Source organism: Oncorhynchus gorbuscha, linkage group LG16, assembly GCF_021184085.1.
Source record: "Oncorhynchus gorbuscha isolate QuinsamMale2020 ecotype Even-year linkage group LG16, OgorEven_v1.0, whole genome shotgun sequence".
Lineage (NCBI taxonomy): Eukaryota > Metazoa > Chordata > Actinopteri > Salmoniformes > Salmonidae > Oncorhynchus > Oncorhynchus gorbuscha.
In genome coordinates this window covers 10370541-10395930 of record NC_060188.1, presented here as the reverse complement: position 1 = coordinate 10395930, position 25390 = coordinate 10370541, and the positions used below count along the sequence as shown (strand labels likewise).

General features: G+C 41.1%; 1 protein-coding gene, 2 long non-coding RNA genes and 1 pseudogene across 3 annotated transcripts; all 4 read left to right on the top strand.

Annotated features, from left to right (window-relative positions):
• LOC123998976 overlaps positions 1 to 25390 on the top strand; it is an 899899-nt pseudogene that overhangs the window by 385372 nt on the left and 489137 nt on the right.
• LOC123998937 lies at positions 6048 to 17490 on the top strand. Its single transcript, XM_046304192.1, has 15 exons — positions 6048 to 6497; positions 6932 to 7062; positions 7452 to 7586; positions 7709 to 7745; positions 8495 to 8548; positions 12556 to 12612; positions 12783 to 12858; positions 13144 to 13233; positions 14591 to 14683; positions 14811 to 14939; positions 15122 to 15193; positions 15301 to 15366; positions 15460 to 15588; positions 15918 to 16082; positions 16198 to 17490. Exons 1-14 carry the CDS (start codon positions 6446 to 6448, stop codon positions 16078 to 16080), a joined length of 1284 nt encoding a protein of 427 aa, XP_046160148.1. The 5' UTR covers positions 6048 to 6445; the 3' UTR covers positions 16081 to 16082; positions 16198 to 17490.
• On the top strand, positions 19891 to 20526 carry LOC123998951. The gene is made up of 2 exons (XR_006832377.1): positions 19891 to 19952; positions 20012 to 20526. It is a non-coding gene; the product is annotated as an uncharacterized LOC123998951 (long non-coding RNA).
• LOC123998952 lies at positions 21191 to 22437 on the top strand. Its single transcript, XR_006832378.1, has 2 exons — positions 21191 to 22113; positions 22201 to 22437. It is a non-coding gene; the product is annotated as an uncharacterized LOC123998952 (long non-coding RNA).

The window sequence follows — 25390 nt, the reverse complement described above, 5'->3', positions numbered from 1 at the left end:
GGTCCAATGCTTTTGTATGTTTACGTGGCTTGCTGTCAACACAAAAACACTACACATACACACAATGTGATTGATGTCAGCTACTCCTGCATCACCCTCCCAGACTGTGTCAACGTAGACCACACTGCCATAAGTGATCGGTCTGTGAGTTTGGCTATTTATCACTGCAGTTTAGGTTTATGTACAGTTACCTTGTAAACTACAACACCAGGGGGAAAAAACATTCCAAATGTAAACTTTTTATTATAAGAAGTAAATATATTGATGTTATCTCATTTCTGAATCAGGAGCATTGGTCCATTGTCTCTGGTGCATCAGGTGAGATGTGTATGTTGCTTTTCAAGTTTGAGGACACGTGTCTTCTTGTTATTTGTATTTTTTTCACACATACATACGCTACAGTGCCTTCGGAAAGTATTCAGACTCCCTGACTTTTTCCACATTTTGTTACGTTACAGCCTTATTCTAAAATGTATTAAATAGTTGTTTTCCCTCATCAGTCTACACACAATACCCCATAATGACAAAGCAAAAACAGCTGTTTAGACATTATTGCAAATGTATTAAAAATCTTAAACTGAAAAATTACATTTACATAAGTATTCAGACTGTTTATGCTACAAGCTTGGCACCCCTGTATTTGGGGAGTTTTTCCCATTCCTGCGTTGTCTTGGCTGTGTGCTTAGTGTATTTGTCCATTTGGAAGGTGAACCTTCGTCCCCAGTTTGAGGTCCTGAGCGCTCTGGAGCAGGTTTTCATCAAAGATCTCTCTGTACTTTGCCCCGTTCATCTTTTCCTCGATCCTGACTAGTCTCCCAGTCCCTGCCTCTGAAAAACATCCCCACAGCATGATGCTGCCACCACCATGCTTCACCTTAGAGATGGTGCCACTTTTCCTCCAGACGTGAAGCTTTGCATTCAGGCCAAAGAGCTCAATCTTCGTTTCATCAGAACAGAGAATCTTGGTAGTGGCTTCACAAGGTGCAATGTTGAAATGTGGTTGTGTATTAGCAGTTTTCCTCTTGTCATGTCAGTCACTGACAATCACTCAATTAGCCCATGTCAGCTAACCATTTTTTAGATTGGTAAATTAATCTGACCAGCTACCTAAACTTGTAGTAATCATCGTCAAATTGCTGACAGGGGGCATTGATTTTGTAAGTTACTCTCACTTAGATATATTGACATGCACATATTTCTCTCCACCCTATGGAAAAATGAGTAGAATTGCAGCAAAAAATCTAAGCCACATAGCAAAATGTTGTTTACGGCCGGCTCTGACTGCATATGTGAATGTGAATGTGGGTACTCAGGAGCCACTGTGGTCCCTCATAATGAATTCAGATGTTTGTGGCTCCCATCAAAGTTGCCCATCACTGAAAGCTGGTTAAAAAACTGCATCAGGTTAGTTACAACTGGGATTGGAGAGAGAACCTACAGGAGGGTAGCTCTCCAGGAACAGGGTTGGAGAGAGAACCTCCAGGAGGGTAGCTCTCCAAGAACAGGGTTGGAGAGAGAACCTACAGGAGGGTAGCTCTCCAGGAACAGGGTTGGAGAGAGAACCTACAGGAGGGTAGCTCTCCAGGAACAGGGTTGGAGAGAGAACCTACAGGAGGGTAGCTCTCCAGGAACAGGTTGGAAAGCCCTGCTATAGAAGGCAAAGGAAGAATTACTCAATAGATCCGCATGGCATTTCTAAATACAAGCAGTCTATTGGCAAGCAACAACTTTCAGCAAAGACCCTGCCTTTAGAGCCTTGCTTATCCTTTCAGTCATGCTCATCATAATCTCACGTTTAGTGACCAAAGAGGTGAGCGAGGAGAGGAGAGCAGGCAGCCCATGGACAATGAAGAGACAGGTGCTGACAACCCTCTTCTGAATGGAGATACCAGGTAAACTGTACCACATGACTAACCACCTGCCAGTCCTCTGTAATGTAGGCTATGGATATGGAGAACATTTGTATCCTTCCCAATAGAGATATTTAAATCCTTATCAATGTAATAATCTCAACTTTAGTGGCCAAGGAGAGGAAGGTGTTCTAGGAATGGAGGATGGAAAGCTGTCAGACAATGACAGAGCAGACACTGAAATCTGTCAGAAGACACATGCTGATTCCCATCCACTGAATGTACCCAAGGTTGTCATGTAAATTCTCCACATGAGGACTCCTTTGATAGATCGTCATTGTCCATTGAATGGCAATCTAATTTCTCCCTTCAGGACCGAGTTTGGGAAACCCTGTTATCTCTATAGGGAACAGTATTATGGTGGATCATGAATGTGAATGTTGATGTTTTATTACTCCAACAGGGTTAACGATGAGACTAAGGAAGCGACTCCTGGTGCACAGAGTCTAGGACCTCCTCAGATGAATGGAGGACCTCCCATGTCTAACAGAGCTGCAGAGGAGACCACTGCTCTATTGGACAAACAGGCCTTGGACAAGGACCAAGTCACCAAACCTCCTGAGTTAATAGTAAGTACTGTTAATGTCCTCTGACAACTGGTGAACTGTTTGGCTTTGTATCTAAAATGACGGAGCTCGTTGTCTTTTTGGTCCAGCATATTTGTAACTCTTGTGTTTTTCCCAAGAACCAAGGACCTAATGATATGGAGTCAAGAGGAGAACTGTAACAAACGGTGGACGTTTGTATAACAAAAGAGAACCTAACACCATATGATAAGATACAGTAATACTTTATATAACATACATATTATTTGTGACTTGCTTCATCATAATCAGTCATGTCAACCCCAAGGCACATTCTGAAAAGTGTATTTTACTACTCATTTTAGACTACATGATATTACATCAGACTTATTTAAACCACTGTTTTCATAGGAAAGCATGATTGGTCAGTTCAAACAGGATGTTCTCTTTATAATGCAATATAGGAGCATTAGTAACACCTTCTATTCATAATGCATCAGGATGCACAACATAGGTGCTAATAACTGCTCATGAACATCTATAACTACATAAAGCATTATCACCAGGATGTGTAATGCCTTATGTGTCACGTTCTGACCTTTATTTCCTTTGTTTTGTATTTATGTAGTATGGTCAGGGCGTGAGTTGGGTGGGCAGTCTATGTTTGTTTTTCTATGATTTGGGTATTTCTATGTTTCGGCCTAGTATGGTTCTCAATCAGAGGCAGGTGTCATTAGTTGTCTCTGATTGAGAATCATACTTAGGTAGCCTGGGTTGCACTGTTTGTTTGTGGGTGATTGTCTATGTTGATGGCTTGTTTCAGCGCAGCTCGCATTAGCTTCACGGTTGTTATTTTGTTTACTGTTTGTGTATAGTGTTTCAGTGTTCAGTTCTTTCTTTAATTAAACATTCAACATGAACACATATCACGCTGCATTTTGGTCCTCAGATCCTTCTCTCTCTCCTCTTCAGATGAAGAGGAGGACGACCGTGACATTATGAAGTAAAGTATTACTATGCCAGATGCCACATTAGGATCGTTATATTAAACATTATGTGCTCATTAAGCTAAAAAGTAGTAAGCAATTGCAAAGTTGCTAATTAGCAAAAATGCTCAAATATCCCGTGATGATATTCGAGCACGCAACCTTTGGGTTGTTAGACGTTCGCGTTATAAGCACCCATCCAAAACCAAAGCATGGATTACTGTCTGAGCTTGTCCATAGACTGCTTACAGCTTAAAGTAAGCTAAATACATTTTTACATTTCTTCACACCCTCCACTCACTGAGGGTCAGATGTCACAGTCAACCTAGAGTGTTCATCTTTATAAACATGTTAAAAACACTAACTACTAGTGATCACTTTACCCTCTGAATCATTTGAACAGTTATCTACCATGATGTATAGTTATCTACCATGAGGTATAGTTATATACCATGAGGTATAGTTATCTACCATGAGGTATAATTATCTACCATGAGGTATAGTTATCTACCATGAAGTATAGTTATATACCATGAGGTATAGTTATCTACCATGAGGTATAGTTATCTACCATGAAGTATAGTTATCTACCATGAGGTATAGTTATCTACCATGAGGTATAGTTATCTACCATGAGGTATAGTTATCTACCATGAGGTATAGTTATATACCATGATGTATACTTATCTACCATGAGGTATAGTTATATACCATGATGTATAGTTATCTACCATGAGGTATAGTTATATACCATGATGTATACTTATCTACCATGAGGTATAGTTAGTTATCTACCATGAGGTATAATTATCTACCATGAGGTATAGTTATCTACCATGATGTATAGTTATCTACCATACCATGAGGTATAGTTATCTACCATGAGGTATAGTTATCTACCATGAGGTATAGTTATCTACCATGAGGTATAGTTATCTACCATGAGGTATAGTTATCTACCATGAGGTATAGTTATCTACCATGAGGTATAGTTATATACCATGATGTATACTTATCTACCATGAGGTATAGTTATATACCATGATGTATACTTATCTACCATGAGGTATAGTTATCTACCATGATGTATACTTATCTACCATGAGGTATAGTTATATACCATGATGTATAGTTATCTACCATGATGTATACTTATCTACCATGAGGTATAGTTATCTACCATGATGTATAGTTATCTACCATGATGTATAGTTATCTACCATGAGGTATAGTTATCTACCATGATGTATACTTATCTACCATGAGGTATAGTTATATACCATGATGTATAGTTATCTACCATGATGTATAGTTATCTACCATGAGGTATAGTTATCTACCATCAGGTATAATTATCTACCATGATGTATAGTTATCTACCATGATGTATACTTATCTACCATGATGTATAGTTATCTACCATGAGGTATAGTTATCTACCATGAGGTATAGTTATCTACCATGATGTATACTTATCTACCATGAGGTATAGTTATATACCATGATGTATAGTTATCTACCATGATGTATAGTTATCTACCATGAGGTATAGTTATCTACCATCAGGTATAATTATCTACCATGATGTATAGTTATCTACCATGATGTATACTTATCTACCATGATGTATAGTTATCTACCATGAGGTATAGTTATCTACCATGATGTATAGTTATCTACCATGAGGTATAGTTATCTACCATGATGTATAGTTATCTACCATGATGTATAGTTATCTACCATGATGTATAGTTATCTACCATGATGTATAGTTATCTACCATGATGTATAGTTATCTACCATGATGTATAGTTATCTACCATGATGTATAGTTATCTACCATGATGTATAGTTATCTACCATGATGTATAGTTATCTACCATGAGGTATAGTTATCTACCATGAGGTATAGTTATCTACCATGAGGTATAGTTATCTACCATGATGTATAGTTATCTACCATCAGGTATAGTTATCTACCATGAGTTAATGGTGCAGAGGGTAACCTAGTGGAGTGTTGGGCCAGTAACCGAAATGTTGCTGGATCAAATCCCGGAGCTGACAAGGTAAAAAATCTGTCGTTCTGCCGCTGAGCAAGGCAGTTAACCCACTGTTCTCCGGGTGCGGAAGACGTGGATGTCGATTAAGGCAGCCCCCCGCACCTCTCTGATTCAGAGAGTGGTTGGGTTAAATGTGGAATACACATTTCAGTTGAAGTCATCAGTTGTACAACTGACTAGGTATCCCCCTTTTCCCAACAGTTCAACAAAACCATGTGCTTCATTCCTACAGTACAACAACAGCCCTGTCTAGTGGTCAGAAGTGTTGTGTGCAGGACCCTGAGTTTTTACTGACTTTGTGACCTTCTAGACAGGTCATGTGGGCAGGAGACGGGTAACATGGACCTGGTAATGAGTTCTGCACGTCAGACACATCGCAGTGCACCACCTACAGTGCAATAAAGCATAACACTATTATCCGACTGCCCCACCAGTAGGAATCAGGTCAAGTTGTCATTCAACTGGAGGCTTTACATGGGGGAAAGAAACATTTATTGAAAATATTATGTTTTAATATCAATGCCTTAAGTTGTATTAAAAAAAATCTAGTTTCATTGTCACAAACGTGAAAATATTTATCCAAAAACCAGATGTGTTTGTTGTTGCTCCTCCTTATGATGTAACTTCCGCTCAACAAGAGAAAGAGTGTCCTTCCTGCCTTGGTTCGCTTTGCACCGACAGACTGGAACTCAACAAGAGAAAGAGTGTCCTTCCCGCCTTGGTTCGCTTTGCACCGACAGACTGGAACTCAACAAGAGAAAGAGTGTCCTTCCCGCCTTGGTTCGCTTTGCACCGACAGACTGGAACTCAACAAGAGAAAGAGTGTCCTTCCTGCCTTGGTTCGCTTTGCACCGACAGACTGGAACTCAACAAGAGAAAGAGTGTCCTTCCCGCCTTGGTTCGCTTTGCACCGACAGACTGGAACTCAACACGCAGCACACAGTAGTTTGTAATAAGAGGCCACCATGTCTATTTGTTATCTGTTTGGTTTATTATTGACAATCCTGTTAATTCAAGGTAAGAAGATTGTGTTTTGACTTTGTATTTTTTCTGGGTGAAGCTGACAAGTCTTCGTCTCCCCAATTCCTCACACACATTTACAGTAGTGTAGTTGGTTTAGTTTTTTTTCCGATGTCTTGAGTGTTTGCTTATCTCTCAGCTATTTGCCAGTCTCTTGAAAAAGTTACAATTCTCAGGAAAGAGAGATTGCAAAATATAAATTCTCCTCATATAGTTTTTCTGCATAAAGCCATTTTTGGGCGTTGGCTACAGGTCATAAGTTTTACCCCCCCAACAAACATGATCATATGCTATTGTCTTTATAAAGCAGGCTGCTTCGTCTGGTATCTTCTTTTGTATCTCTTCAACAGCAGTAAATAAAGATATGTGTTGTAGAAGACTGTGGTAATTGTTTTTCAACATGCGTGATCTCTTCCTCCTTTTTTCTGCAGGCTGTTGGGGTGGAGAAGAAACCAAGAATGTTGGTTGTGCAAGCCTCCGAACTGGAAATGTGTACAAATACTGTGTAAAGGAGAAGGAGAAACCTAAACGTGTGGAGTGGCAATCAGTGTTTTCCAATGAGGTAAGATATCGGTTTATTGTATCTCACAAAACAGGCTTCACTATCAGACTACTGTAGATTCAGAAATGTGACTGTCTTTCACACTTCAGGGGAGGCAGGAAGCCGGGGTTAGAGTGTTGGGCTAGTAACCTAAAGGTTGCTGGATTGAATCCCCAAGCTGACAAGGTTGAAAATCTGTTGTTCTGCCCCTGAACAAGGCAGTTAACCCGCTGTTCCCCAGTAGGCTGTCATTGTAAAAAATAATTTGTTCTTAACTGACTTGTCTAGTTAAATAAAATACAAATATATAGAGAGTAGATGCAGTTTAATGACAAATGTATTCAAACATTTGGAATATTGTTTTTGAGTGTTAGATGTCTAACTTTACATTTGTATTTTTTCTTCCACAGACGTCTACGTGGCTTGCTGAACTTTGTCAACACAAAAACACTACACAGGCACCCAATGTGATTGATGTCAGCTACTCCTGCATCACCCTCCCGGACTGTGTCAATGTAGACCACACTGCCATAAGTGATCGGTTTGTGAGTTTGGCTATTTATCACTGCAGTTTAGGTTTATGTACAGTTACCTTGTAAACTACAATACCAGACCAAACATTCCAGTTGCATGTTCATAATTTGATATTGATGTTATCTTATTGCAGGAGCATTTGACCCATTTCAATGTGTCTGGTGCAGCAGGTGAGACGTGTATATTGCTTTTCAAGTTTAGGAGCCTTGTTTTTTTCTGATATTCATATATGAATATGAGATAAAACATGGACATTTCTAAGTGATAAATATATATATATACACTGCCGTTCAAAAGTTTGGGGTCACTTAGAAATGTCCATGTTTTTGAAAGAAAAGCACATTGCGCTGTTCTGTGAAGGGAGTAGTACACAGCATTGTACGAGATCTTCAGTTTCTTGGCAATTTCTCACATGGAATAGCCTTCATTTCTCAGAACAAGAATAGACTAATGAGTTTCAGAAGAAAGTTTCTGGCCATTTTGAGCCTGTAATCGAACCCACAAATGCTGACGCTCCAGATATTCAACTAGTCTAAAGAAGGCCAGTTTTATTGCTTCTTTAATCAGAACAACAGTTTTCAGCTGTGCTAACGTAATTGCAAAAGGGTTTTCTAATGATCAATTAGCCTTTGAAAATGATAAACTTGGATTAGCTAACACAACGTGCCATTGGAACACAGGAGTGATGGTTGCTGATAATGGGCCTCTGTACGCCTATGTAGATATTCCATTAAAAATCATCAGTTTCCAGCTACATTAGTCATTTACAACATTAATGTCTACACTATATTTCTCATCAATTTGATGTTATTTTAATGGACAAAAAATGTGCATTTCTTTCAAAAACAAAGACATTTCTAAGTGACCCCAAACTTTTGAACAGTAGTGTATATATATAGTTTATATTGTCTTGTTCTAGATGAGTCAAAGAAGCCTTTGGAGAAAGAGCCTGACAGTCAGAATACAACTGCAGGTGAGTGTTTCTCTGTAACAACAGAGCAGAGCATATTGAATGAGAGCTGTTGTTTCCACTGGCTCTCTGTTGGGTAGTCATCAAATGATTCTCAGTTGTAAATGTCATTGACTATGTCTTTCATTTTATTTGTAATATTATTGCATCTCTGACAATTGATTGATGCAGTCAAATTCCACTTGACCGTTGAGTCACGGTAACTAAGCCTCTCCAAAATTGCCCTCTGATGCCGCTGATGGTCATTAGTAGCCTACCATACTTGCCAACGGACAGTCGCTAATGGTGGGTTCCCTCTAATCACTCTGACAGGACCCTGGCATTCAGAGTTTGAGTGGAGTAGGATCACCTGTTGCTCAGTGAGAGCCAGCTCCTTATAACTGGTTGATACATGGAATAAAATAAGTGTCCCTATATAGGTCCATGTTGCACAACAGTTTTCTATAGGCTATGTTTTGTATTTGCGTGAGAAAATATAGGCCACTTAATATAGGCCATCAGCTTTCTATAGGCTAGGACTACTATATTTATTTCTCAACTTTGCTCATATTAAGCACACTGCTTCGCTTTACAACCGGAGTAGCCTACCTGGCTGGGCTGAAAATGAGCTGCTGGAAAGGTGTCCTCCATTTGCTATTCAAGTGCTGTCTTTTCCCCCTGCCCCTGTTCTGACAGAGGTATGATAATGGCCTATTCTACATCCAAACCAGTTCCCACATATATTATTTAGAATACTGTATGGAAATACAATATTAGAGTAAGAATTGTCTGATGTGTGAGAATATTACCACGTGTATAGTCTATAAGGCAAGAAACAGTACTTGAATTGTTGGGTGACTTTTTCAAATCAAAGTTGCATGCATCACGGTTTTCTTTTCTGGATTGATTTTATTTTCTGGATTTATCGATTGATGGCCTGTAAGGTCTGGAAAGATATATCCATTTGTTCTTCTGAAGAACTAAGAACCCAGCAAATGTATGTGGACACCCCTTCAAATTACTGGATTCGGCTATTTCAGCCACACCCATTTCTAACAGGTGTGTAAAATCGAGCACACAGCCATGCAATCTCCACAGACAAACATTGGGAGTACAATGGCCTTACTGAAGAGCTCAGTGACTTTCAATGTGGCACCGTCATAGGATGCCACCTTTCCTACAAGTCAGTTCATCACATTTCTGCCCTGCTAGAGCTCAACTGTAAGCGGTCAACTGTAAGTGCTGTTATTGTGAAGTGGAAACGTCTAGGAGCAACAACGGCTCAGCCGTGAAATGGTAGGCCACACAAGCTCACAGAATGGGATATATATGCCATTTAGCGGACGCTTTTATCCAAAGCGACTTACAGTCATGTGTGCATACATTCTACGTATGGGTGGTCCCGGGAATCGAACCCACTACCCTGGCGTTACAAGCGCCATGCTCTACCAACTGAGCTACAGAAGGACCACTGGCCAAGTGCTGGAGCGCGTAGCGCCTAAAAATCACCTGTCCTTGGTTGCAACACTCGCTACTGAGCAGTGTAAAGCACTTAAGTAAAAATACTTTAATGTACTTCTTAAGTAGTTTTTTTTGGGGTATCTATACTTTACTTTACTATTTATATTTTTGTCAACTTTTACTTTTACTTCACTACATTCCTAAAGAAAATAATGTACCTTTTACTCCATACATTTTCCCTGACAACCAAAAGTACTTTTTGACAGGAAAATGGTCCAATTCACACACTTATCAAGAGAACATCCCGGGTCATCCCTACTGCCTCTGATCTGACGGACTCACTAAATACAAATGCTTCATTTGTAAATGATGTCTGGGTGTTGGAGTATTGGACTCTGAAACAGTGGAAGCGCGTTCTCTGGAGTGAAGAATTATGCTTCACCATCTGGCAGTCTTGACAGACAAATCTAGGTTTTGCGGATGCCAGGAGAACGCTACCTTCCCCAATGCATAGTGCCAACTGTAAAGTTTGGTGGAGGAGGAATAATGGTCTGGGGCTATTTTTCATGGTTCTGGCTAGGCCCCTTAGTTCCAGTAAAGGGACATCTTAACACTACAGCATACAGTGACATTCTAGACGATTCTGTTCTTCCAACAGTTTGTTGCAACACTTTCAACTTTGTGGCAACAGTTTCCTGTTTCAGGAAGTATGACAATACTTCCATGGACAAAGTGAGGTCCATACAGAAAAGGTTTGTCGAGATCGGTGTGGACGAACTTGACTGGCCTGCACAAAGCCCTGACCTCAACCACATCGAACTCCTTTGGGATGAATTGGAATGCCGACTGCGAGCCAGGCATAATCACCCAACATCAGTGCCAGAACTCACTAATTCTCCACATCTAGTAGAAAGCCTTCCCAGAAGAGTGGAGGCTGTTATAGCAGCAACGGGGGGACCAACTCCATATTAATGCCCATGATTTTGGAATGAGATGTTTGACGAGCAGATGTCCACATACTTTTGGTATTTGTACTTTCATGTAGTGTATCGATTTGAGGATCAACCATCCATCAATTCTTGTGTAAGAAGAACTTTCACTGTATAAGGCTGAATATTTTTGTTGATAAATTTCAAAGTTGAACAAATGACTTTCCACATTAACACAATACATCAAGTTTTGTTAATGTTGAAGCAGCACCCATCACACGGCCGTAAAGATTGGCCCAAACTGGATCAAAGTATTTTATGATGAACAAAGCCCTGCTCGTAGACAGAACTGGCTGACACAAACCCACTGTAGAGGGGGGCAGGAGATGGTTGAGTACAGTCCCACTGTAGAGGGGGGCAGGAGATGGTTGAGTACAGTCCCACTGTAGAGGGGGGCAGGAGATGGTTGAGTACAGTCCTACTGTAGAGGGGGCAGGAGATTGTTGAGTACAGTCCCACTGTAGAGGGGGCAGGAGATGGTTGAGTACAGTCCTACTGTAGAGGGGGCAGAGATGGTTGAGTACAGTCCCACTGTAGAGGGGGGCAGGAGATGGTTGAGTACAGTCCCACTGTAGAGGGGGGCAGGAGATGGTTGAGTACAGTCCCACTGTAGAGGGGGGCAGGAGATGGTTGAGTACAGTCCCACTGTAGAGGGGGGCAGGAGATTGTTGAGTACAGTCCCACTGTAGAGGGGGGCAGGAGATGGTTGAGTACAGTCCTACTGTAGAGGGGGTTAGGAGATAGTTGAGTACAGTCCTACTACACAGAAAAACATAAGGTGCATAGAGGAAACTTTCTCACACTATGTGCAGGACAACAATCCTGAGAAGGGCAGACATACCACATATCACTGAAATGACAGAAAGTGAGTGTCACGGCTGACTAGGTGTGTAGATAGGAATCAGGCGCAGAGAGCAAAGAGTTCCAGGGGAAAGAAGCACTTTATTCCGGCACCAAAAGTAAATGCCCAAACACACAGGGCGCAAAACACTGACCAACCCAAAACAACGGGTAACACCGTCCGGAGCACCAACACCAACTACACAAAGTGAACACCAAAATAATCCAGCACAACGAAGGGGCGGGTTCCACGCGCTAAATAGGGAAGCAAACCAAGCACACAAACTAGGAACCGGTGTAACTAATGAGACAAAACTAACCCAAAATAAAAAGGGATCGGTGGCGGCTAGTAGGCCGGTGACGACGACCGCCGAGCACCACCTGAACAGGCGGGGGAGCCCACTTCGGCGGGAGTCGTTACAGAGAGTGAGGTTGAACAGGATAATTCCTCAGCTCCAAGGACAAATGTGGTGTGAATGAACCTTTGGAGTTGTTACCTGGTGAGCCATAATCTACAACAATGACCCCCCAAGCTAAGAAAAATAAGAATAATAGGAAAAATGCCAAAAATGAAGCTAGGAAAGTGGCTATTAAGCCGAGTGACAATCGGAACCAAATAAAAACAGGATAAGGGTCCCCGAAGGCAGTGCAACTCTCTGGGGAATACAATTGAAGAGTAAAGGGTCATGACATGATTATGTCATGGAAATAACTTTATTCTCTCTAATACCACCATTATAGATGGAGACCATCCTGATACAAACCGTGGTGACACTAGTTTGTCCTGGAAAATCATTGGTGAGTGTTTACGCAAATCTATCACCACAGCTTCCTCTGTATGAGCAAATGACAAGTAAATCTGACCTCAGAATTATGCTACCAAGATCAACTACAGTTAGAAGGCTGTTTTAATACCTTTTCTTTTGTGTGAATATGTCAACATCTGATGACTACATTTTGTTTTTCAGTTGGTGTTCTCGTGCTGGTCATTGCTGGTCTGCTCATAGTGGTTTGTGTGTTCAAACATTGGAGAGACAAACAGTGGTGAGTATCCTATATAACTGTTTTTGTGTTTGTGAAGGGAGCTCTTTAAGTCAATTAGAATTGTTGCAGAGGGTTTATGTAAGTTATGAGACTAGTTCTCTTTGTCTTACTACTAGGGTTTAAAGTCAGACCAATGGGGTCCTAGCAGGTCACAAACAGGATGAGAACAGTCTGGAACTTGCAGGCCACTTACAAACTATAGACTTGCCAGACATTTTGTCAAGTTACTGTTGTTTATCAAACATTATCCTTAATTTCTTATTAATGTAATAATCTCATCTTTAGCAACCAAGGCCACAGAGACGTGGAAGAGGTTCAGGGCATTCCAGAACCAAACTCCATTCCTCTGATGCAGAATGAGCAACGTGATACCAGGTAAACCTTTCCACATCACTTTATTGATCTGTAATCAACCACTGAATGATAGTCTCTCTTGTCTTCAGCTGTTGCTATGGGTTATACTAGTTTCTGTCTATATAGAACAGTGCTCTCCAACCCTGTTTCTGGAGAACTACTGTCCTGTAGGTTTTCACTCCAACCCTAATCTACTGTAGCACACCTGATTCTAATAATTAGCTCAAGGATGGGAAACAGGCGGCCTGCGGACCCCCGTTTTACTGTTGACAGCTAGAATAGTAGAATACACAAGGTGCAATTTCAAAATTTGGTTGTGCATCACGTGTTTTCCTCTTGTCATGTCAGTCATTGAAAATCACTCCATTTTTTAGATTGGTAAATGAATCTGACCAGCTACCTAAACTTGTAGTAATCATCGTCAAATTGCTTACAGGGTTGCATTGATTTTGTAAGTCACTCTCACTTAGATATCATATTGACATGCAAACATTTCTCTCCGCCTTATGGCAAAATGAGTAGAATTGCAGCAAACTTGCTCTAAATCTGCTAAATGTTCTCTAATCCCCATAGCAAAATGTTGCTTACGGCCGGCTCTGACTGCATATGTGAGTGTGAATGTGGGTACTCAGGAGCCACTGTGGTCCCTCATAATCAATTCAGATTTTTGTGGCTCCCATCAAAGTTGCCCATCCCTGAAAGCTGGTTAAAAAGCTGCATCAGGTTAGTTACAACTGGGGTTGGAGAGAGAACCTACAGGAGGGTAGCTCTCCAGGAACAGGGTTGGAAAGAGAACCTACAGGAGGGTAGCTCTCCAAGAACAGGGTTGGAAAGAGAACCTACAGGAGGGTAGCTCTCCAAGAACAGGGTTGGAAAGAGAACCTACAGGGGGTAGCTCTCCAAGAACAGGGTTGGAGAGAGAACCTACAGGAGGGTAGCTCTCCAAGAACAGGGTTGGAAAGAGAACCTACAGGAGGGTAGCTCTCCAAGAACAGGGTTGGAAAGAGAACCTACAGGAGGGTAGCTCTCCAAGAACCGGGTTGGAAAGAGAACCTACAGGAGGGTAGCTCTCCAAGAACAGGGTTGGAAAGAGAACCTACAGGAGGGTAGCTCTCCAAGAACAGGGTTGGAAAGAGAACCTACAGGAGGGTAGCTCTCCAAGAACCGGGTTGGAAAGAGAACCTACAGGAGGGTAGCTCTCCAAGAACAGGGTTGGAAAGCCCTGCTATAGAAGGCAAAGGAAGAATTACTCAATAGATCAGCATGGCATTTCTAAATACCAGCAATGTCTATTGGCCTGCAACAACTTTCAGCAAAGACCCTGCCTTTAGAGCCTTGCTTATCCTTTCAGTCATGCTCATCATAATCTCACTTTTAGTGACCAAAGAGGTGAGCCAGGAGAGGAGAGCAGGCAGCCCATGGACAATGAAGAGACAGGTGCTGACAACCCTCTTCTGAATGGAGATACCAGGTAAACTGTACCACATGACTAACCACCTGCCAGTCCTCTGTAATGTAGGCTATGGATATGGAGAACATTTGTATCCTTCCCAATAGAGATATTTAAATCCTTATCAATGTAATAATCTCAACTTTAGTGGCCAAGGAGAGGAAGGTGTTCTAGGAATGGAGGATGGAAAGCTGTCAGACAATGACAGAGCAGACACTGAAATCTGTCAGAAGACACATGCTGATTCCCATCCACTGAATGTACCCAAGGTTGTCAGGTAAATTCTCCACATGAGGACTCCTTTGATAGATCGTCATTCAACAGATATTGAAGATCTCATTTCTCCCTTCAGAATTGATCTCATGGATCATGTTAGTTTCTGCCTCTATGGAGGACAGTGTTGTTTCTGGTGGATCAAGAGTTTTAATCCTGATGATATCCCTGTTATTGCTCCCACAGGGTTAACAGCCAGACTGATGACCCACAGCTTCTGGGTCAACCTCAGAGCAATGGACACGTGCCATATAGAAGGTGAGAATGTGTATGTATCTGCGTGTAAAGTTGCATGGGATGGTAGAGGAGGTTAAATAACTGGTTGAGGTCATGTTTCCTGATCCAGTCTGTATCTTACTCCACAGGGAATCACACCTGACCAATGGGGCTCCAGGTCAGGGTTCTGGTGAGACTTCACCCCTCCTCTGCAGGTGAGTCACTCCTCTGTCATTTAGGCCATGAACATGTAGACCATGTGTACCCCTCAGATCCTTAATTCTTATCCATATAATAATCACCCTTAGAAGCCCAGGAGAGGAAGGCGTGCTAGAAGGGCAGGACAGGAAGTCAGCAGACAGTGGAGGAACAGACCCTGAATCCTGTCAGAAGACACATGCTGAACCCCCTCTAGTGAATGGACACCATGATGTCAGGTAAACCTGATTACATATTGATACATCTACAACTCATTGGGTAATAATGTCACCCACCCCATTTTCCCACGGTTCATGTTAGCCCAGTGTTTCCCAAACTCGGTCCTGGGGGCCACAAGTTTTGGTTTTTGCCCTAGCACTACACAAATAGTCAAATCTTAATTATGAGTTGATTATTTGAATCAGCTGTGTAGTGCTTGGGCAAAAAAACAAAACGTGCACCCGGGGGGGGGGGGGGGGGGGGGATTTGGGAAACCCTGTTATCTCTATAGGGAACAGTATTATGGTGGATCATGAATATGAATGTTGATGTCTTATTACTCCAACAGGGTTAACGATGAGACTAAGGAAGCGACTCCTGGTGCACAGAGTCCAGGACCTCCTCAGATGAATGGAGGACCTCCCATGTCTAACAGAGCTGCAGAGGAAACCACTGTCTATTGGACAAACAGGCCTTGGACAAGGACCAAGTCACCAAACCTCCTGAGTTAATAGTAAGTACTGTTAATGTCCTCTGACAACTGTGAACTGTTTGGCTTTGTATCTAAAATGACGGAGCTCGTTGTCTTTTTGGTCCAGTATATTTGTAACTCTTGTGTTTTTCCCAAGAACCAAGGACCTAATGACATGGAGTCAAGAGGAGAACTGTAACGAACGGTGGACGTTTGTATAACAAAAGAAAACCTCAGAAGATAAGATACAGTAATATATGATATACAGTACTTATTATAAGATAAAGTAATATATGATATACAGTACTTATGATAAGATACAGTAATATATGATATACAGTACTCAACAATTTATTAAGTTCATTCTCTATGTGACAGCTATAATCTAGATAGGTTAGGAAACGTGTTTAAGTGAAATCAGTTGATATTTCAAAACAGCCCATTACTTGTAGATAACTAAAATGACAAAATTATTATAATCTGAAAATGAGTGTGACTTATGTCTGATTATGATACAGCATGTCACATATTTAGCTATACAACATTATAATGATATGAAAGGATGGTAAGATCATACTTACACTCGTATTGTATACTATACATACAAGCAAATATAAATGACATACTCATGAGAAGATGCATAAAACATAAACCTCTTTAGTAGAGACATTTCCAAGATCAGGAGGTCTCAATGTCTTGTGGACATGTCAAATAGCTAAACATTGACCGGGCGTTATTATTTACACTACGTATACACAAATGTATGTGGACACCCATTCAAATTAGTGGATATGTCTATTTCAGCGACACCCGTTGCTGACAGGTGTATAAAATTGATTACACAGCCATGCAATCTCCATCGACAAACATTGGCAGTAGAATGACCTTATTGAAGAGCTCAGTGACTTTCAATGTGGCACCGTCATAGGATGCTACATTTCCAACCAGTCAGTTCATCAAATCTCTGCCCTGCTAGAGCTGCCCTGGCCACCTGTAAGGGCTGTTATTGTGGAGCATCATTGGCTCAGCCATGAAGGAGTAGGCCACACAACCACAACAGAACGTGACCGTCGTGTGGTGAAGCGTGTCAGTCGCAATCGTCCGTCCTCGGTTGCAACACACACTACAGAGTTCCAAACTGCCTCTGCAAGCATCTTCAGCACAACTGTTCATCATGAGCTTCATGAAATGGATTTCCATGGTCGAGCAGCTGCACACAAGCCTAAGATCACCAAGTGCGATGCCAAGTGTTGCCTGGAGTGGTATCAAGCTTGTCGCTATTGGGCTCTGGAGCAGTGGAAACGCATTCTTGCTTCACTATCTGTTAGTCCATCAGACGAATCTGGGTTTGGAGGATGCCAGGAGAACGCTACCTGCCCCATTGCATAGTGCCAACTGTAAAGTTGGGTAGAGGAGGAATAATGGTCTAGGGCTGTTTTTCATGGTTCGGTCTAGGCCCCTTAGTTCCATTGAAGGGAAATCTTAACTCTACAGCATACATTTACATTATAGATGATTCTGTGCTTCCAACTGTGGCAACAGTTTGGGGAAGGCCCTATCCTTTTTCAGCATGACAATGCCCCCATGCACAAAGCGAGGTCCATACAGAAATTATTTGTTGAGATCTGTGTGGAAGAACTTGACTGTCCTGCAGAGCCCTGACCTCAACCCCATCAAACACCTTTGGGATGAATTGGAATACTGACTGCGAGCCAGGCCTAATTGCCCAACATCAGTGCCTGACCTCACTAATGCTCTTGTGGCTGAATGGAAGCAAGTCCCCGCAGCAATGTTCCAATATCTAGAGGAAAGCCTTCCCAGAAGAGAGGAGGTAATTATAGCAGCAAAGATGGGACCAACCCCATGATTTTGGAATGAGATGTTTGACGAGCAGGTGTCCACATACCTTTGGTTATGTAGTGTAGCAGAGACATCATTATCACAGGGCCCAGTCTAAGATGCTCTTCTTTTACTGATGAAATTATTCATTATTTCTGAATTGAGAGTTGCATCATGTTAGTGTTAAAATAACTTGCATAGGGGGCCTCCCGGGTGGCGTAGTGGTTAAGGGCGCTGTACTGCAGCGCCAGCTGTGCCACCAGAGACTCTGGGTTCACGCCCAGGCCCTGTCGTTACAGGCCGTGACCAGGAGGTCCGTGGGGCAATGCACAATTGGCCTAGCATCATCCGGGTTAGGGAGGGTTTGGCCGGTAGGGAAATCCTTGTCTCATCGCGCACCAGCGACTCCTGTGGCGGGCCGGGCGCAGTGCGCGCTAACCAAGGTTGCCAGGTGCACGGTGTTTCCTCCGACACATTGGTGCGGCTGGCTTCCGGGTTGGATGGCGCTGTGTTAAGAAGCAGTGCGGCTTGGTTGGGTTGTGTATCGGAGGACCTTCAACCTTCGTCTCTCCCGAGCCGTACGGGAGTTGTAGCGATGAGACAAGATAGTAGCTACTAAACAATTGGAGACCACGAAATTGGGGAGAAAAAGGTGTTTAAAAAAAGTATGAAAAAAAAAGTATGAAAAAAAGTATGAAAAAAAGAAAAAATATGAAAAAATATAATAATAAATAATAACTATAATTTGTCCCAACTTCAGCAAAACATTTCACAGACTTTTAACACACACCTGTAATCCTATTTAAACCACTGATTGGTCAGTTCAAACAGGATGTTCTCTATATAATGCAATAACACCTTCTATTCATAATGCATCAGGATGCACAACATAGGTGCTAATAACTGCTCATGAACATCTATAACTACATAAAGCAGTATCACCAGGATGTGTAATGCCTCTTGAAGAAAAGTATTACTATGCCAGATGCCATATTTGAAAAGCACATTAGGAGCATTATATTATATATTAAGTGATATTTAATTTCACTGCATACCCTCTTACACCTATGTAACTCAGTCTTGAGGGCATAAAGGTATAGTTCACCCAAATTACAAAACGACATGTTGTTGTTCTTCCCCTGTAAGCAGTCTATGAACAAGTTAAGAAAGCAATCCAATGGTTTTGTTTACTGTACCTGGTTAGGGAAATGCAAACTTTTTAGCGTTTTGAACCCTGTTAAAAGCATTTTTTTTGCAAATCATCCTAGTGTCAACATTTGAATGTGTAACTCAATTAAGTCATTTTAAGATGATTTGGACATGAAGCAACCCTAACCCTAACCCTAACCCAAAAACAATGCAAGAAAGGGCTTCACGTTAGTTCACGTTGGATTTGATCTAAAACGTTTGCATTTGAAGACAGTGGTCAGGTAAACAAAACCAAAGCATGGATTGCTGTCTGACCTTGTCCATAGACTGATTATGGCGTAAAGAAAGCTAATTATATTTAGTAATTAGAGTGAACAATCCCTTTAACAGGAGTTCGGAACTCCTAGGTGAAGTCGTGACAGTATAGCCCTCTGACGCAATTTCCTAAAGAGCATTTCATGTAGGTCATACCACTTAGCTTCATAATCATAAGGCATTATGCTGCCCGCTTAAAATGCTGTAGGAATATATAGACATGTAGGTCATACCACTTAGCTTCATAATCATAAGGCATTATGCTGCCCACTTAAAATGCTGTAGGAATATATATACATGTAGGTCATACCACTTAGCTTCATAATCATAAGGCATTATGCTGCCCGCTTAAAATGCTGTAGGAATATATAGACATGTAGGTCATACCACTTAGCTTCATAATCATAAGGCATTATGCTGCCCGCTTAAAATGCTGTAGGAATATATAGACATGTAGGTCATACCACTTAGCTTCATAATCATAAGGCATTATGCTGCCTGCTTAAAATGCTGTAGGAATATATAGACATGTAGGTCATACCATAGCTTCATAATCATAAGGCATTATGCTGCCCGCTTAAAATGCTGTAGGAATATATAGACATGTAGGTCATACCACTTAGCTTCATAATCATAAGGCATTATGCTGCCCGCTGAAAATGCTGTAGGAATATATAGACATGTAGGTCATACCACTTAGCTTCATAATCATAAGGCATTATGCTGCCCGCTTAAAATGCTGTAGGAATATATAGACATGTAGGAATATATAGACATGTAGGTCATACCACTTAGCTTCATAATCATAAGGCATTATGCTGCCCGCTTAAAATGCTGTAGGAATATAGACATGTAGGAATATATAGACATGTAGGTCATACCACTTAGCTTCATAATCATAAGGCATTATGCTGCCCGCTTAAAATGCTGTAGGAATATATAGACATGTAGGTCATACCACTTAGCTTCATAATCATAAGGCATTATGCTGCCCGCTTAAAATGCTGTAGGAATATATAGACATGTAGGTCATACCACTTAGCTTCATAATCATAAGGCATTATGCTGCCTGCTTAAAATGCTGTAGGAATATATAGACATGTAGGTCATACCACTTAGCTTCATAATCATAAGGCATTATGCTGCCTGCTTAAAATGCTGTAAGAATATATAGACATGTAGGTCATACCACTTAGCTTCATAATCATAAGGCATTATGCTGCCCGCTTAAAATGCTGTAGGAATATATAGACATGTAGGTCATACCACTTAGCTTCATAATCATAAGGCATTATGCTGCCTGCTTAAAATGCTGTAGGAATATATAGACATTTAGGAATATATAGACATGTAGGAATATATAGACATTTAGGAATATATAGACATTCAGGAATATATAGACATTTAGGAATATATAGACATGTAGGAATATATAGACATTTAGGAATATATAGACATTCAGGAATATATAGACATTTAGGAATATATAGACATTTAGGAATATATAGACATTTAGGAATATATAGACATTCAGGAATATATAGACATTTAGGAATAGACATTTAGAATATATAGACATTTAGGAATATATAGACATTTAGGAATATATAGACATTTAGGAATATATAGACATTTAGGAATATATAGACATTTAGGAATAGACATTTAGACATTTAGGAATATATAGACATTTAGGAATATATAGACATTTAGAATATATAGACATTCAGGAATATATAGACATTTAGGAATATATAGACATTTAGGAATATATAGACATAGACATTTAGGAATATATAGACATTTAGGAATATATAGACATTTAGATATTTAGGAATATATAGACATTTAGGAATATATAGACATTTAGGAATATATAGACATTCAGGAATATATAGACATTTAGGAATATATAGACATTTAGGAATATATAGACATTTAGGAATATATAGACATTCAGGAATATATAGACATTTAGGAATATATAGACATTTAGGAATATATAGACATTTAGGAATATATAGACATTTAGGAATATATAGACATTTAGGAATATATAGACATTTAGGAATATATAGACATTTAGGAATATATAGACATTCAGGAATATATAGACATGTAGGAATATATAGACATTTAGGAATATATAGACATTTAGGAATATATAGACATTTAGGAATATATAGACATTAGCAGCCATTAGTGCCATTGTCATGCAATATGATGTATATATTCATAGATTATAAGGTGTTATAAATACACTTATCCCACATTATTAAGGGTATTCATAGGAAGTGTTACCCACAGGTCCAGCAGAAGGAACTGTACCCCACATCCCCACCTACTAGTGACATTGTGAACAATACCACAACTTTAGACAGGAATTGTGTAGCTATGTTGACATTTGTGTTCACCGTTTCATTAGAATGTTTAACACATTGAGAGTATCGGTCAGGTCACATGACTTTGACACCTTATAACCTTAGTTTCAGAAAAGGTTCATTTTCTTCACATTATAATTATTTGTTTACTTACTTGTAATGTATTTGATATGTCCTGTCTGTGGGTTGATCTCATATATTTATGAATGGCTTTCGCCTGATGCTTTTTATGGTTAGTTACCTTACATATGTATTTAGTTTCATTTCCTTATTACATTTTCATTTCCATTTTATAGTACTATGCATTTTGACTGTTGGATTGATATGATCTGCTCATACATTTCCCTACAAGTGAGTGAGTTAAGACTATTGTTTAGTGAACCACTCAGGTCTGATGGATACAGTTGTCCCTCATACTCTCATGGTCCCGGGATCGAACCCACTACCCTGGCGTTACAAGCGCCATGCTCTTACAGGTCTGATGGATACAGTTGTCCCTCATACTCTCATGTATTATTTGTAACAAACTTTCTGCATGTTTCTGTATGAGGAAACCTCTACATTATTGTCATATCTACTTTTTAGCCTGCAAGTTTAGGAGGGCTATTCTGCAGAGTTTTGTGTGTTATATAATAGAAATGTAGAACCTAAGATTACTTCTTAGTATTATAATATGCGTTTAATTCCTTTTATCATTAAAACATTCCTTTCCAGCTTGTGGTCGTGTTTTCTTCAAATGAGACACTGGAGGAGAGGGAAAGATCAAACTCTGATTTATTTACTCTTCTGTCACTCTCGTTTTTAGTTTTTCAAAACACACACACACACACACACACACACACACACACACACACACACACACACACACACACACACACACACACACACACACACACACACACACACACACACACACACACACACACACACACACACACGTGTCACACTAAGGCTCCTGGTTTCTACAGTAGCTACTGTAGACCCTCACAGATGTGATCATGTACACGTCTGTACTGAGTCCAAAGTACTGTACAGTATGTCTGTCTTCATTGGATGTCTGATGTGTTCACCTGTAACACACAGTAGACAATGATGGTGTGGTACAGTATGTGGAAGATAATGACTTTACTGATATGGACATTTCTATTACCTTTTGTCTGTGGTAGTGATACTTATTATGTACTCCTCTTCTTCATACAGATGGACTGAAGAACAGACAGACAGGTGGGCTGAGTTTCCCTGTGTAGACGGTTGATAGATTGGTACATGATGCCTCTCCCTCAGTAGTTTGCCTGTGTAGAAGGTTGATAGTTTTTTACAAGATGCCTCTCCCTCAGTAGTTTGCCTGTGTAGAAGGTTGATAGATTGGTACATGATGCCTCTCCCTCAGTAGTTTGCCTGTGTAGAAGGTTGATAGATTGGTACATGATGCCTCTCCCTCAGTAGTTTCCCTGTGTAGACGGTTGATAGATTGGTACGTGATGCCTCTCCCTCAGTAGTTTGCCTGTGTAGACGGTTGATAGATTGGTACATTGCCTCTCCCTCAGTAGTTTGCCTGTGTAGAAGGTTGATAGATTGGTACATGATGCCTCTCCCTCAGTAGTTTGCCTGTGTAGAAGGTTGATAGTTTTTTACAAGATGCCTCTCCCTCAGTAGTTTGCCTGTGTAGAAGGTTGATAGATTGGTACATGATGCCTCTCCCTCAGTAGTTTGCCTGTGTAGACAGTTGATAGATTGGTACGTGATGCCTCTCCCTCAGTAGTTTGCCTATGTAGACGGTTGATAGATTGGTACATGATGCCTCTCCCTCAGTAGTTTGCCTGTGTAGAAGGTTGATAGATTGGAACATGATGCCTCTCCCTCAGTAGTTTCCCTGTGTAGACGGTTGATAGATTGGTACGTGATGCCTCTCCCTCAGTAGTTTGCCTGTGTAGACTGTTGATAGATTGGTACATGATGCCTCTCCCTCAGTAGTTTCCCTGTGTAGACGGTTGATAGATTGGTACGTGATGCCTCTCCCTCAGTAGTTTCCCTGTGTAGACGGTTGATAGATTGGTACGTGATGCCTCTCCCTCAGTAGTTTCCCTGTGTAGACTGTTGATAGATTGGTACATGATGCCTCTCCCTCAGTAGTTTGCCTGTGTAGACAGTTGATAGATTGGTACGTGATGCCTCTCCCTCAGTAGTTTCCCTGTGTAGACGGTTGATAGATTGGTACGTGATGCCTCTCCCTCAGTAGTTTGCCTGTGTAGAAGGTTGATAGTTTTTTACAAGATGCCTCTCCCTCAGTATTTTCCCTGTGTAGACGGTTGATAGATTGGTACGTGATGCCTCTCCCTCAGTAGTTTCCCTGTGTAGACAGTTGATAGATTGGTACGTGATGCCTCTCCCTCAGTAGTTTGCCTGTGTAGACGGTTGATAGATTGGTACATGATGCCTCTCCCTCAGTAGTTTGCCTGTGTAGAAGGTTGATAGATTGGTACGTGATGCCTCTCCCTCAGTAGTTTGCCTGTGTAGACAGTTGATAGATTGGTACGTGATGCCTCTCCCTCAGTAGTTTCCCTGTGTAGACGGTTGATAGATTGGTACGTGATGCCTCTCCCTCAGTAGTTTCCCTGTGTAGACGGTTGATAGATTGGTACGTGATGCCTCTCCCTCAGTAGTTTCCGTGTGTAGACGGTTGATAGATTGGTACATGATGCCTCTCCCTCAGTAGTTTGCCTGTGTAGAAGGTTGATAGATTGGTACATGATGCCTCTCCCTCAGTAGTTTGCCCAGTTGATGTAGACAGTTGATAGATTGGTACATGATGCCTCTCCCTCAGTAGTTTGCCTGTGTAGAAGGTTGATAGATTGGTACATGATGCCTCTCCCTCAGTAGTTTGCCTGTGTAGAAGGTTGATAGATTGGTACATGATGCCTCTCCCTCAGTAGTTTGCCTGTGTAGACAGTTGATAGATTGGAACATGATGATGCCTCGTGATCCTCCCTCAGTAGTTTCCCTGTGTAGAAGGTTGATAGATTGGTACATGATGCCTCTCCCTCAGTAGTTTCCCTGTGTAGACGGTTGATAGATTGGTACATGATGCCTCTCCCTCAGTAGTTTCCCTGTGTAGACGGTTGATAGATTGGTACGTGATGCCTCTCCCTCAGTAGTTTCCCTGTGTAGACGGTTGATAGATTGGTACGTGATGCCTCTCCCTCAGTAGTTTGCCTGTGTAGACAGTTGATAGATTGGTACGTGATGCCTCTCCCTCAGTAGTTTGCCTGTGTAGACAGTTGATAGATTGGTACGTGATGCCTCTCCCTCAGTAGTTTGCCTGTGTAGACGGTTGATAGATTGGTGATGCCTCTCCCTCAGAGTTTGCCTGTGTAGAAGGTTGATAGTTTTTTACAAGATGCCTCTCCCTCAGTATTTTCCCTGTGTAGACGGTTGATAGATTGGTACGTGATGCCTCTCCTCAGTAGTTTCCCTGTGTAGACAGTTGATAGATTGGTACGTGATGCCTCTCCCTCAGTAGTTTGCCTGTGTAGAAGGTTGATAGATTGGTACATGATTCCTCTCCCTCAGTAGTTTGCCTGTGATGCCTCTCCCTCAGTAGTTTGCCTGTGTAGAAGGTTGATAGATTGGTACATGATGCCTCTCCCTCAGTAGTTTGCCTGTGTA

Bases quoted from the DNA above. Each gene is read 5' to 3' on its own strand.
- LOC123998937 (XM_046304192.1), top strand. From the start codon at position 6,446: ATGTCTATTTGTTATCTGTTTGGTTTATTATTGACAATCCTGTTAATT. The intron at 13,234-14,590 runs GTAAACCTTTCC...TCTCACTTTTAG, and splicing joins AATGAGCAACGTGATACCAG to TGACCAAAGAGGTGAGCCAG. The intron at 15,589-15,917 runs GTAAACCTGATT...TTACTCCAACAG, and splicing joins AATGGACACCATGATGTCAG to GGTTAACGATGAGACTAAGG.